This window comes from Brienomyrus brachyistius, chromosome 22, assembly GCF_023856365.1.
Source record: "Brienomyrus brachyistius isolate T26 chromosome 22, BBRACH_0.4, whole genome shotgun sequence".
Classification (NCBI taxonomy): domain Eukaryota; kingdom Metazoa; phylum Chordata; class Actinopteri; order Osteoglossiformes; family Mormyridae; genus Brienomyrus; species Brienomyrus brachyistius.
In genome coordinates, this window is record NC_064554.1 from 4,187,781 (window position 1) to 4,201,088 (window position 13,308).

The 13,308-nt window shown below is 41.9% G+C and overlaps 1 protein-coding gene across 1 annotated transcript; it reads right to left on the reverse strand.

The window, feature by feature from the left end:
• Window positions 1-3,391: 3,391 nt before the first annotated feature.
• Window positions 3,392-10,985, reverse strand: LOC125718046 (E3 SUMO-protein ligase CBX4-like). Its single transcript, XM_048991527.1, has 5 exons — window positions 10,673-10,985; window positions 10,495-10,538; window positions 9,761-9,826; window positions 7,872-7,938; window positions 3,392-6,561 (listed from the first exon to the last, which is right to left on the reverse strand). Exons 1-5 carry the CDS (start codon window positions 10,739-10,741, stop codon window positions 5,272-5,274), a joined length of 1,536 nt encoding a protein of 511 aa, XP_048847484.1. The 5' UTR covers window positions 10,742-10,985; the 3' UTR covers window positions 3,392-5,271.
• Window positions 10,986-13,308: the final 2,323 nt, after the last annotated feature.

The window sequence follows — 13,308 nt, forward strand, 5'->3', positions numbered from 1 at the left end:
GGAAAATTTAAGACAATCTTGTGACTATGTTTCATGAAATAATAAACATTGTGTGTGCGTATATATATATATATATATATAGTACATACGACTGAATCAGGGATACTCTATGTAACATGCTGTTCTAAGTTATATAACAGGAGTTTCTCGTTTAGGCTGCATAATTTAAGCGAAAGTGGATGAATTAAAAAGTATAAATTTTACTTATTACTTATCTGGTGTTTTCGAGCGCAAGAGTTTTATTTCCGACACTGGTCAAAATGCATGACACGTAACCTATCTGAAGAGTAAGGTCGAGCATAATGACTGTCCGTGCGTACGGGTGCTTTTAGATGCGGTTCAGTTTGCACGTTTCATTCCAGGTACACCGATCTTAGTAATTTTTGTCCACTATTTATAACAACCTACTTATTAACGTTCCATCTTTTTTAATTAAAACAGGTTTATTAATGCGGTTTAGGCAAAACAATGCTTTTCTGCTGTTTAAGCATAACGCACCTTGATTACAGTACCTTTATATTCTATCAGCCCAGTACAGCTAAGGGTGTTTTCAGCAACAAAGCGTGTGAACTACACCGATAAACAGTGTGCAATGTGTTGTTCATACAACGGTTGGGAATAAGCTGGATGCGCTGAAAGGGACAGCCATTTTCTCTCTCCTCTTGCAGAAAACGTATTGAAAGCAACTTATTTTCGAGGGTTCCGCGGTATAGGAAATGGTCGCTGCGAAGAAAAAAAAAACTGCGGTTAGGAGGAGTGATAAAGCTATGCTGCTGTATTGCGCCAAAAGGAGCATTCACTATCCCATTTCATTATGAAAGAGAATTAATAGCATTTGCCTAGTGTTGTGCAGTAAAATCCGCCATTTTAGCTGATATTCAATTCCTTTAAGGTAGTTGTTGTAGCCAAAATTTGATCAAGGTCTTACTTAACTGTGTAACAAAACAAACTACATTAACATATACTGGGAACGCAGTTGATAACCTAAATATTTGTTTTTAGGTTAAGTCCATTCAACAACCGTATGTCATCACTCAGACATACCGATAAACACGCAAACATTCGTATAGGCTATTTGTGTGTCTGTCCGTCTCTCCGATTTGCTTTCCACATGTAACGTTCTGGTGAGCAGATGCACATGACAGGTTAAACATAATCTGCTGTTCTAATCTGCCAAATCTGAAAGACAAAAAATAGGAGAAGCGCAGCCTTTTACCGTAATTTCAGATTAAACCGTGAGCAAAAGGGTCGTTATGTTGTAAATTCTATATTTCCGTATTCTATAACAACAATTGCCATTCAGATTTAGGCTCCTCAGGCTGCTCCTACAAATGCGTACGTCACAAATCTGCCAAACTACATGTTTGAATGATTTGATTACAGTCTACAAACGTGTATTGTCGACTGAAGCATGGTAATCAATTCACTTACTGGATAGGGTAAGAACAAGCAAATCTGACACGTGAATTTTGAGCTTCCGAATCTTAATTATGACACTATTGCTTAGCAAACGTTGAAAGCCACGCAGGCCATGGAAAACAAAGAATATTTACAAAACAACAAACAATAAAGCTTCACTGTCTTGACCTTCAACTATTTTGGCTAATTGTGGACTTGAATTATATCCATTTAAATATAGCTGGTTGTGGTCATTTGAGTAATTGATCGCATTGCCTACAGCTGTTAAGAAAAATGATCTCAGAGAAACTGTAGATAAGATAATTCTAGGATCCTTAAAGGAATGCAATATGTTCGTATTAATTTATGACTGTGGTCACTTGCTGTATTAAGACATTGAAATTACTGAGCCCCATTCTTCCTTAATTTGGTCTTTTTTAGCATAACCTAAGGCGCATGAATTTTTTAAAAAATCATCGTAAAATATCGAGATAAAACACCGCTCATGTGCACAGGAACAACTGCGCAGGCTATAGGAAACCCCTCGAGACACAGCCTCATAAAACCGAACATTCAGTAAGGATCACTGTTTCTTAAATGTCAGTTTATTTATTTATTTATACCCCCAACTGGAATATGTAGCATGGCTCTCTGTAAACGTTGTTTTAAAAGAATTGTCAAACATCTCTTACACATAGGCTACCTTTTACAAGTTGGTGGAGTGGTCCATTAGTTCAACTGATGTACATACTTTTGAAATTAAGATTTTCATATTTAAATAAACTACAAATTAAACTCATTGTTAAACAGCCAAATGCTCGATCTTGGCACGCACCTCAATCACTCCCGGATTAGGTGCAACTAAAGCGACGTAATTAGCGGCTGCGCCCGTGAAACAGACCGCATAGCTTCATCGGTACTAGGAACGTTTCAGTCAGCATTTCCTTAGTCCCGATAGCCGTATAAGCAAACGACCTAGATCTCACACCGATCCACCTCAAAGTGTCTGAGAGCGTGCTTACGATTGTCTGTATGAATCATCATCTTCACACCGCTTCTTCTGGTGATGGCCGTGTGGATCGTCGGTTTTCTTTTTTCTTTAAAATGTATTAAATCTGTGGCAACATAATCCTGAGATCAAATAGCGCAAGCAGTGGTAGCAAAAACACAGCCCCTCAAAACACTGAAAAACATCTTAGATAGGTGCCAGTTGCATTTGAAAAGATGTGCTTAATTCAAAGGTTACTTTCGTCAGGTGAAATTACTGGGCCTCGTAAAATAAATTTGACTTTGAATGAGCAATCGCTGAGGAATACAAACAGGATGGTTAAAACCCATATGCACCGCTTATCCCTGTTTGTGATCGAGGCCTGAATTATTAACTATGCGGGCTTACAGAAATAGGATTCGGGATGCAAATTCCAAAACTGGCGCAGAAACAACCTTCTCTCTGGTTGGCTCATTAAACCACATACCTGAAAATAACTCTGTTGCCATCAGAAAAACTGAATAGCGTCGTCGCATTTTTATCTACTGGATAATACAAGTACGTTTGTAATGTGCTATTCTCCACACTTGAAGGTTTTGAACAAAGCCGGAAAATAAAATAAAGATTCACGTAAGTGTATGAACAGGTAACAGCGGCATGCAACCAGATATAACTGACAGGCACCGTTACATCAACCTAGCTATTGCACGTGAGTCAAATGTAAGTCAGGGTTGAAGGACAAGTGCAATACATAAATACTCTTTATATCTTGAAAGCACACCTCATCTTTCTGTTATGTTGAATTTGAGGTTATCTTGGGTGCGCTTTCAATCAGCTAAACATCCCTGTCAATGAAGGGCATGAGTTATTTTAACCCATTGTACATGTCCATGGAGTCTAGGACTAATCATTTTCCCTCCCTCAAAATTAGTTACATTTTTGTTTTTCCAGGTAATACACGCATTTTGAAGTTAGGAAAGTAAAAAACATAACTAGACAAGCATATTGGGCAATATCAAAGCAGTACTTTTTATACAAGTGCAGCTCATGTACAAAGGAAGCAGATATGGGTAAGAGATTAAGCTCTCGCTACCCAGATGTGGCCCAAACACTGCACACCCAACGCTACAGAGCAATAAGAGTGAGACAGACACCCTCATGCATTTGGACAAGTTGGTTACTGACAGCCAGTCCTATTTTGTTACATTCAAGCAGTTTAACGAACACCCTAATGTAATATTTAGCAAAATCCATTTAGCAGCAGTCATATCATGGGTTGAACAGGTTACAACAGTGTTTCTCAACCCAGTCCTCAGGGTCCCGCAGACAGTCCACGTTTTCGCTCCCCCCTGGCTCCCAACATACGTGTACCAGGTGTCAGTGTTTGATTATTCCGTTCAAGAGCTGGTAGGAACCAAAAATGTGGACTGGGGGGGGGGGGGGGGGGGTTCCCCAAGGACCGGATTGAGAAATACTGGGTTCGAAAAAATGCTATTCTAAAGCCTAATATTAAGCACCCTATGCCATCATTTTTTAAAACAAAAATACAGTTTAAAGATTATCAGAAAACCAAGAACAGAAAATAAATGTTTTTGTCAAATGAATTGGGCCGCTTTTTAGACTTCTTGCGAGCCACAGTGACTTGTTACGGTGGGCTCCTGGTGCTGATGAAGGCCACGGTCTGAGTGTAGATGCCAAAGGTCAGCACATCCTGACACTGGGTTCTCCTGGCGTTCGAACCTCCAGAAGAGATTCTCTACCAAAAAGTCGTATTTCACTAAAATCAATGCGTGTACAACTAATTGGGTGGTTTAAGGTAACGTCTGAATATAAACCTCTGAATGAATTTGACTGATAGCTCTTATACTTGGCTGACATTTCATTTCCAAGACTTTTCAGCCCAAAGTTAACATCCATTTCTATTAAACTGGCATTTTAGCCAGCAGAAGAGCTTTTAAGGACAACATATGACACAAATATTTTATCTGATATCGGGCAGGTCTCTTTCCCATCATGCACTGGAGTGATGAGAGAGGTCATATCACAAACGTTGAACTGAGAGCTACTCCCAACAATCTATGGTCACCCTGAAACCAGTATTGCTGTGTATTACAGTCAAATTCTTCAATGCTCCATTCGAGTTTGCTGCAGCATAACCAAACATTCACCAGACATTTACATACATGTAAGATGCATATCCAGTAGCTATGTTTTTTTAAATCCAATATCTTAAATAAAATCTAAGGGTGTGTCCCGCCATTTATGGAACAAACTTTTTGTGCCAATGTACACAAAACTGTCTTTGCCCTAAAAACTGGGATAAGGACGGAGTCAAGTAGTGTGGTATGTGAAGCAAAAATGTTAGTAAGAACCAGAGGAAACCATGTCGGTTTGCAGAAGCGTATGACAAATATGTCTGTATGAGCTATATGCATGTTTGTGCTTTGTCATCTGGACTGCACTACACCAACAATGTGAAAGACAAGGACGGAGACTTCCTGTTCCCAGAATGCAATGCAATGTTGTACCTGTGATTAGGTACATAACGTAAACCAGCTCCAGGACAGAACGCCAGGTGTATCTATGAAGGAACTAAGCCTAATCTGTAGCCACGGTAAAGTAGAACGTCTTCCGTACAAAAAAAAAACTGTTAACCAGACAAAATCTGTATTTCATCCTTGTGGTGTGGTAAGAATTTCAAACTCATGTCATGTTTCCAGTTCAAAATCTCAAAAGCATCTAAGTACAAAAAAAACACTGAAGTCTCATGTTCAGCAACTTCTGTCTTTGTGATAAATATTTTATATGTACAAAATGTAATCATTTTTGTATAAATGTACAGCTTGACGATGTTCAGTGATCTGTCGCTGCAGCCTTGCAGTGCCTTACGCCGAGACATATTCCTTAAAGGTCACGGTCAGACAGTTCGTCGTCACATCTGTGATGATGATGTTTCCCAGGAAGGGTTTGAAACCACAGCTGGGCTCCGGCTTCTTTGCTCTGTCGCCCTCTGAGGGGAGCTCAGCTTTGGGGAGAGCATCTCGCTCTTGTCTGGACCTCACACAGCTCAGGTCAATCGGTTCCTCCAGGTCTACACCCAAGAGTTCCTGCCCCTGACTGTAGCTCAGGCCGCAGCTCGAGTGTTCCGGATCAGCTGCAGTCGGTACGCCGCCAGGAGCGCTGACGCTCCGAACACTCAGGAACACTTTGGACCTGCTATGGTCCTCTTCTGGGTCAGACAGGTGCCGTTTGAGGAAGCGGCTGGCAGCTGGGGTGGGACGATCCCCCTCTTTGTTCATCATGGGGGAGACAGATGATTGGTGGGTCATGTTAGGCTCCACCTGACTCACAGCCACGCCCACTTCATCTCCTCCAATGAGATCCTTCTCATTGGCATGCTCTCCTCTTGAGCAATTCTGGCCGTCAGTTTGTTTAAAGTCATTGTTACATGGTGCACTGCTATACTCACTGGAGGTTCCAGTTTCCAAGGCTGGACTCTCAATCCTTTCAGCCCCGTCTATGAACTTTGCTGACCCACTGTCCTCAGGCTGTTTCCCATCCACTGGCTTCTCCACCACCGACGGGTCGCCATTCTTAATCTTGGCTGACTGGCTGCCGTTCTCCATGTACTTACTCATGACAATGACAATTCGGCCGTTCTTGTTTTTGTTCTTGATGATCTTCATCTTGCTGTTGATACCGTTGGGGAGATCAGTCTCCTTGGGGTTGCAGCTGATCTCTTCCTTGTCCCTCTCACCCTGATTCAGCTCTAAGGACAGGTCCTTCATTTTGCTCAGGCATCCCGGTGTTTTTTCACACACCCATTTCTGATGCGTAGTAGGCGGAAGCTTCCATTTATGATTGGTGGGCTCCTCACCTTTGACCTCCTTGGGCTTTTGAAACTGCAGGTCATATATCTTTGGGTCTGGCTGGTAGTGATGATGTTTTTTGCTGTTCAGCTGATAGAAATATTTCTTCTTGGCGCTGGCCTGCTGTTCCATGACACTCTCTTTGCCGTTGGTTGGGTACTGGTGATATTTTTTGCTGCTTAGCTGGTATTGCTGTGGCTGTAAGTGACTCATCATGACCGGGTCCGATTTAGATCGGTGGTCCTCCTCCAGGGACATCTCCTGGAATTCGGAGAATAACCCCGATCGCCTTGCAAAGGATGGAAGCTAGAAAAAGAGACCAAATATCCAGTTAATTCTTAATTTCGGAAAAAATGCAACGATACCACAGTCTGCAGGTGATGTACTTATTACTGCCTCAAAGTGCCCCCACCCCAAAGTTCTCCCATCCATCATTAGCATCTTTGGCTCCTTGAAAAGTGCCACGTAAATCGGATCCATGAACATTAATAAACAAATCGCACTACCGGCTGCATGGTGATACAACGGTTAGCAATGTCGCCTCACACCTCCAGGACCCGGGTTCGAGTCTCTGCAATGGCTTCACGTGTGTGGAGTTTGCATGTTCTCCCCATGTCATCGCAGGGGTTCCCTGTGGATACTCCGGTTTCTCTCCCCACAGTCCAGGAACATGCTGGGGTTAATTGGAGTTACCAAATTGCCCACAGGTGTGCCTGTGTGAGTGACTGGTGTGTGAGTGACTGGTGCGTGAGTGACTGGTGTGTGTGTGTGTGCCCTGCGATGGGTCAGTGCCCCCTCCTGGGTTGTTCCCCGATTTGCCTCCTGAACAGGACAAGTGGTTTCAGAAAACAGATAGATGAACGGAACTAATTACATTAAAATGTAAGTGAGTTATTAAGTGAGTGAAATTTAAAGCGCAAAGCAAATCTAAGTGAAACTCATCTGAAGAAGGAATATTATGAAGAACTATTACACGGCATTTTTGATGCCAGTAAGTCTGCTTCTCATCACTGGCCAAGTCCATGCAGGAGGCACCATACCATCGGTGTAGATGTATGAATGTTCACAAAACCCCCTGACCAACGTGGATTTGCCCCCCTCCAGATCATCAGGCTGTTATTTCCGGGGGGGGGGGGGGTTCCGCTGTGAGCTTAGCTCACAGGAAGGCCGGTTGGTGCCTCATGCTTCGTCAGTGCCGTTACCCAGACAAGCTGCCGTTTAACGTGAGGATTCCTCCCGCGGGAATCACTCATCCTGTGTGGGGCCTTTGAAGTTAACCAGAGAATTCCCAAAATGCTTGCATTCCATGAAATCCTACTCACCCACATTACAATACACACCCTCAGTCTCGAATGACTGATTATTAGCCAGCTCAGTTCTGCTAACCTAATATGGGTTTATTAATGTGCTCTATCTGTACTGTTTCATAAACTGTAAATAAATGTGAGGAGGCACTGTTCACACAGCCTGACTTCACATGAAAATTTACACTAGATGTCCAGGACCGCGAGTGCAAAATTCCACACACAGGACACCTTCCGCCTGTATACTTGGCAAGATTCCACCCTTCGTTTCGTTTTCCTGTCCTGATACCACACAACCGTGATGCCATTTACCTGCAAAAAGAGTGGCTTGGGTTTAGGTCCTCGCTTGCGGTATCCCATCAGCTGCTCCTGTTTCTCCCTGTCAAACACACCAATATAATGCATAGAATGCTGAGTTTTTAATTTGTTCAGTAGCAAAACGTTCAAGTTACTACATCCAGAGAGACTCTAGCTTAATCTACACAGCAGAGATGGAAATTTCAGGTCCAAGAAGTACAAATCTAGATCAAGGTTTTCTTTCAACCAACCAGTTGAGTGCTCTGTGACTGTGACTCAACTGATTGGTTGAAAGAAAACCTTGGTCTGGATTCATACTTTCTGGACCTGAAATTTCCACCTCTGTTATGTAGGTCAATCGTCAATCAAGAAACTAAACCAATAAATTAATGTGTCTACTGACATCTGGGAGTCAGCTCCTGCGTTACTTCTTTGCTGGGAATACCTCAGTTTCATGACACAGGCCGTAGTGCATAACTGTTCCCCTGAGCCGGCCCACAAAGGCTGCACGGCCTTGGGGTCAAGGAACTGGAAGGAGCTGGTAAACGGGGAAGTTAAGGTTTGTGTAGCTAAGATGCGGTCGGGCAGTATGCTGTGTGCATGTCAGACTTGGCGGTTCTTTGGCTCCCAAAAGCAAGAGAAGTAATGTTGCATTGTGGGATGTCAAGGCTTAAGATTATGCCATATACTTCACCGGCGTGATTTTATCTCTACACTGCATGTAGCTTTTCCTATTCTGACCCCCTGCTGCTAACCTTACGTCTCCCGGTCACTGTTTTCTTCTTAGAATTACACTATTGGATGTTTGATGTTGTAGCTCTTTACATCTTATTTTCCCCTGGAAGATTTATAAAGCCTGGTTCACGGTTCTTTCTTTCAAAGTTTTCCTGATAGTGGATTGCCCAATTACGTGCAGTTCATTATATTTGTAGTGTGCTATGGGGGCCATGTGCTCAAAAGCTGAATTTGCGAAAGAAAAGCAAAAACTATTGACAAAGAAACCAGTTCACTAAACCTCCTCCCATTTTATCCAACATTTCACAACATGCAGACACCTATGCGTTCACACCCATAGCTACTTGTTAGTAAAATAAAACCCTGGTGAGTATGTGGCTAAGGAGATAATCTCCGGTGGGGATACAATGTGTTATCATGTTAATGCTGGTTAAATTTGACCAAACTTTCATACTCCTGTCTGCAGGCAGGGATGTGCAGTGTGCTGGCCGTGCAGTGTGCTGGCCGTGCAGTGTGCTGGCCATGCAGTGTGCCCTCAGTCAAATTACACTGCACCGTTTTGTGTGACTAAAGGTAAACAGTATTACTAATTACTTAATAGGATAATGTATAGTATGGAAAGATGCTGCCAGCCTCACGTTACAGCAAATCAACACGAATGAGTTAGATCACAGGTTTGCTAAAATTAAATCCATTAAAATGTGGCATGTGCTTCTTTGCTGTTGTCACCTAAAAACATAATATTGTTCCAGAAGCCTCTATAAAAGTAAAATCGAGTACTAACCAACAAATGTACAAAATAAAATAAAAAATGCATTCTGGTGTGCAGGCGCGTAGGGTCACGACGGCAAAAAGTACAAAATCAAAACTTACCCATTGTTCTTATGAAAAAAAAATGACATCGCCAGTATTCTTGTTACTGTTCCTATTACTGAAAATGCATTTCCCGAGTGCCTAAACGTAAATACCACTGCGCAATCTGACACCAGCAGGATTTACAAGGATGCAACCCCACAATAACAATAATACAATTATCACATTTAAAGCTTAATGTAAAGAGACAGGCGGACACCTCAGGCCTTGTACAGCGGTTGGCTACAAGGCAGCGCTACTCCGCCTCCCTTTGCATGAATGCAAAAGGTCACCGCCGGGAGGGCTGACGGGCTCACCTGTTTTGGAAAGCGGTAAGAAGCCGCGGGTCGAGTATGTTTTCTTCTGGTTCCCATGTGTTGTATCTGAGAGCAGAAACGCGTTGACACAGAGACCGCAAAAAGATTAGAAACTCAAACTCAAAAGGGTTATCGTATCATTTGGAAACGATCGAGACAGATTAGAGTGAAATAAATCTGTCACGTGTTTCGTCTATTAGATATGAACACCTGATCGGTGTCTACTACGAGTGCACCCTGAAACGCAGACTTCCATAAGCATTTTTAATACTGACAGTAAACGTCAATATCGTGTCAGTACGTGTAATTGATTAAATGCCGCCCTGTCAAAATCAAACTATGAACGCGTAAAGAATTTTGTAAGGTGATGTTAAATATCTTAACCAAGATAAAAATGAATCACGTTAATGTAAAAATGACACCGCTTCTAAAAACGTTTAGTGGGTTACAGAAGGCTAACATCTACAGTAACCGCGCCTGCTATGAACAGGCTGACAACTTTAATCACATTTGAAGTACAACAAATCTATAGTCTTGATCCGTCTTACTACAGCTTATTTAAGGGCTTCATTCTCCCCTTCCCCGTATAAAATACTGATGGCATCCACAGCTACACCAAACCAAAAAAAAAAGCTGGCGACACCGAGTCCCCACAGAGGTACAGGCGACTATCTACACACATGGCTTGGCATAACGTGTGACATATGGAAACAATATACGACATTGAGACTTACTTAGAGGACCACCCTCTCCACTTGACCAGGTATTCTATCCTACCCTGTAAATGAAGATAAGCAAGAAATAATGACTCGTTATGTATAACCGATGCACGAAGCTTTTCCAATTATACACGCAGGGAGCTGTCCGCGAAAAAAAAATCTGACGGATTTGTCGACGTTAAGCGATCTTAACCTTTTTAAATCGTTTCTTTTCGATGCTTTCCACGGCAAATACGTGCTCCCCGGTTGCAGGTAGATCCATTGTCGCTCCGATCAGGTTGTGTAGGACGATCGGCGCAAAAGGATGGGGTGTCAGAATGGTGCAGACGGTCGCTTGATGCCTTATTCTGCTGGTAATTTTCCTCTTGTCTGAAGAGAGATTGTGCTCGCTCTCTCTCTTTCTGTCTGTCTCTTGCACGCAGTCTCCCTTCGTTCCTCCCTCCTCCTTCTCTCCCCCTCTCTATCTCCCTCTTTCAGTAGCAGAACGCGGCGATATATGCACTATAGCGAAGACAGTTCATGCAAAAAAAAACAGGGCCTTGACGTCAGGGGGAAGAGGCGGGGGGGTCGCGGGTTAAAAGGGCTGCTATAAAGTTGGGTATAGATGTAACGCGGGAATGAACAGCAAGAGGGAGCAATGGTGACTCCGAAAACCATTTCTCTAATAACGTCGCGTGTCTGGCCAATATCCAGTTAAAAAAGATCAATAAATAAATCCATCTTAATCATAGCCTACGTAAGATTCTTAGCAGACGAAGTATGATTTTTGGTATTCTGGAGTTAGATAAGCTTTTTTTTTTTTTTTTTTTTTTTTAAAAAAAAAAACTGTGGATTTTACTATCATTAAAATCTAAGTTTTGTCTGTCATTTTGTGTATATAAGATACGAGGTTTAAATGTTTTTCGAAGACAGACTCATTTGTGTCTGGAGGGCTGACCTAATTCTTTGGATTTGCAGTCCAGCGCTGAACGAACAGGTTCAAAGTTGGTCTGACCTCAGTATGTTGGAATTGTGGGAAAGGTTGTTATTAACCTGAATTCCCATTTTTAATTAATAACATTATCGTAAGGCAAATGTCATAAAGCGCACATTTTGTGCGAATTGTAAACGAATATTTTTTGGTCGTGCTGAACAAGGTTAGATGACACTTCTTCGTTCTTATGGGCAGTTTGACAGCTGTGTAGCCCATACATATTATTGCAAACTCGTTTAAAATAAAGATCTAAGTACTACGCGCCATATTTGAAATTCTAAAATAGTTCTGGGGTTGTTAAATACAAATAAATAACAAAGAACCAACCTGGAAATGAAATGTAACTACAGCTGGATAAATCGGTATATATAGTGGAATCGCTTAATAAATACAAGCCATCCTCTGGGAAGGATTAGCTTACATTTCGGAACAGACACGGAGCATTACGTGTTAGTAAACAATTTAGCTACAAAAGGTTTACAGTTACTGCTCGAGGATATGAAGATCGTTTAAGTAACATGGCTAGGGTATTAATCGTGTATCATATAATCGCTTTCAGTGAATTGTGTTTTCTATATATGTAGGTAATAAGATTTCCTCGTGGTAAGCGAAAAAATGACAGGTATTAATGATTTTGCGAATCGCTTAATCACGGGTTACCTAATTCAGTGTACAATTAGGTTAATTAATATTAATTGCTCGAGCAAATGATGAATCTCAGCATTGGGTTTAAAAGACGAGCGTTAGATATTCTTCAGTTTGTGTTCTGCAGAAAACAAATTTGGGCGGATAACTGTTGTAATACGATATGTAGGTCAAGCGGGCCAGTTTGTAGCCCCAGCGGCGTTTGTAACCGCTCCTTTATTAATGCCATCTGAACCGGGACATACACCAGCCGGCTGGTTGAATGTGTGGAACTGAGGACCATCGACACTACGACAAAGCACAAGCACTGAACCAAACCTCTTTCCAACTCCTCTCTGATACACGAGAACATTTACATACCCGACTTCTTCTGACTAAAATACATAGTATTACTGCATCGTTTACAAAATAGCTGTAATATGAACAAAGTACTTCCCCGTTCATTCTAATGCACGAAGGGTTCTGTTTCAAAAGACAAGAACAACTCATATGCAATTGTGGGGGGGACACTGCGTTGCAATTAAAATGGCTTCAAAATGGATATCATCAACCTGTTCTCACTAAACAAAATTCAGCAGCGGAAGGGTTAAAAGAGAGAGCAGTATCTCGGCGGCAACAATCAACCTATTGCGCGCAAGGACGATGCGGCGCTGTCTGTCCATAAAAGGTAATTCATGCTCGAGAAAATACATCAAACGAGTCATTGATCGATATCCGTCCGCATTTACAGTATCCGCTGTTTGCTGAATCCTGACTGACAGTCAACTAGCTATGATAATTACCCGCATAATGTATTACACGACGTTCTGTTTTTTTACATTGATAAAAAAAAACTATACAGTGATCTATTATACTATTATAGACAACAGAGTTCATGTCTTCTTTTTGTTCCAGTAATAGGTGACACGAGTCTCGCACGATTTGTAATGAAATTCAGTATTTATTCTTTATTTGCAATGAAAACTAAGTACACGCCTTCGTTAGCGTAACATGCCACCCTTACTTATGTGACCGATGAATGTAAAGCGGAATGACATAAAACAAGAGCGTAAAACGTACTACATTAAGAATAGAGGTGGTTCATTTTACGCGTTTAACGAGCATGCATGCCGACAGCCCATTCGACTTTTGCTTCTGTTATTATACGAAATTAATACAGAAATGAAGGGAGATTAAAGAGAACGCATGCGTTCACTTCACTGAAGCGCAGT

What these genes read in the sequence shown, in the direction of transcription:
- LOC125718046 (XM_048991527.1), bottom strand. Translation starts at nt 10,741, where the DNA reads ATGGATCTACCTGCAACCGGGGAGCACGTATTTGCCGTGGAAAGCATC. An exon ending in AAAAGAAACGATTTAAAAAG is followed by an intron (nt 10,539 to 10,672) that starts GTTAAGATCGCT and finishes CTTCATTTACAG; the next exon opens with GGTAGGATAGAATACCTGGT. An exon ending in CCAAGCCACTCTTTTTGCAG is followed by an intron (nt 6,562 to 7,871) that starts GTAAATGGCATC and finishes CTCTTTTTCTAG; the next exon opens with CTTCCATCCTTTGCAAGGCG.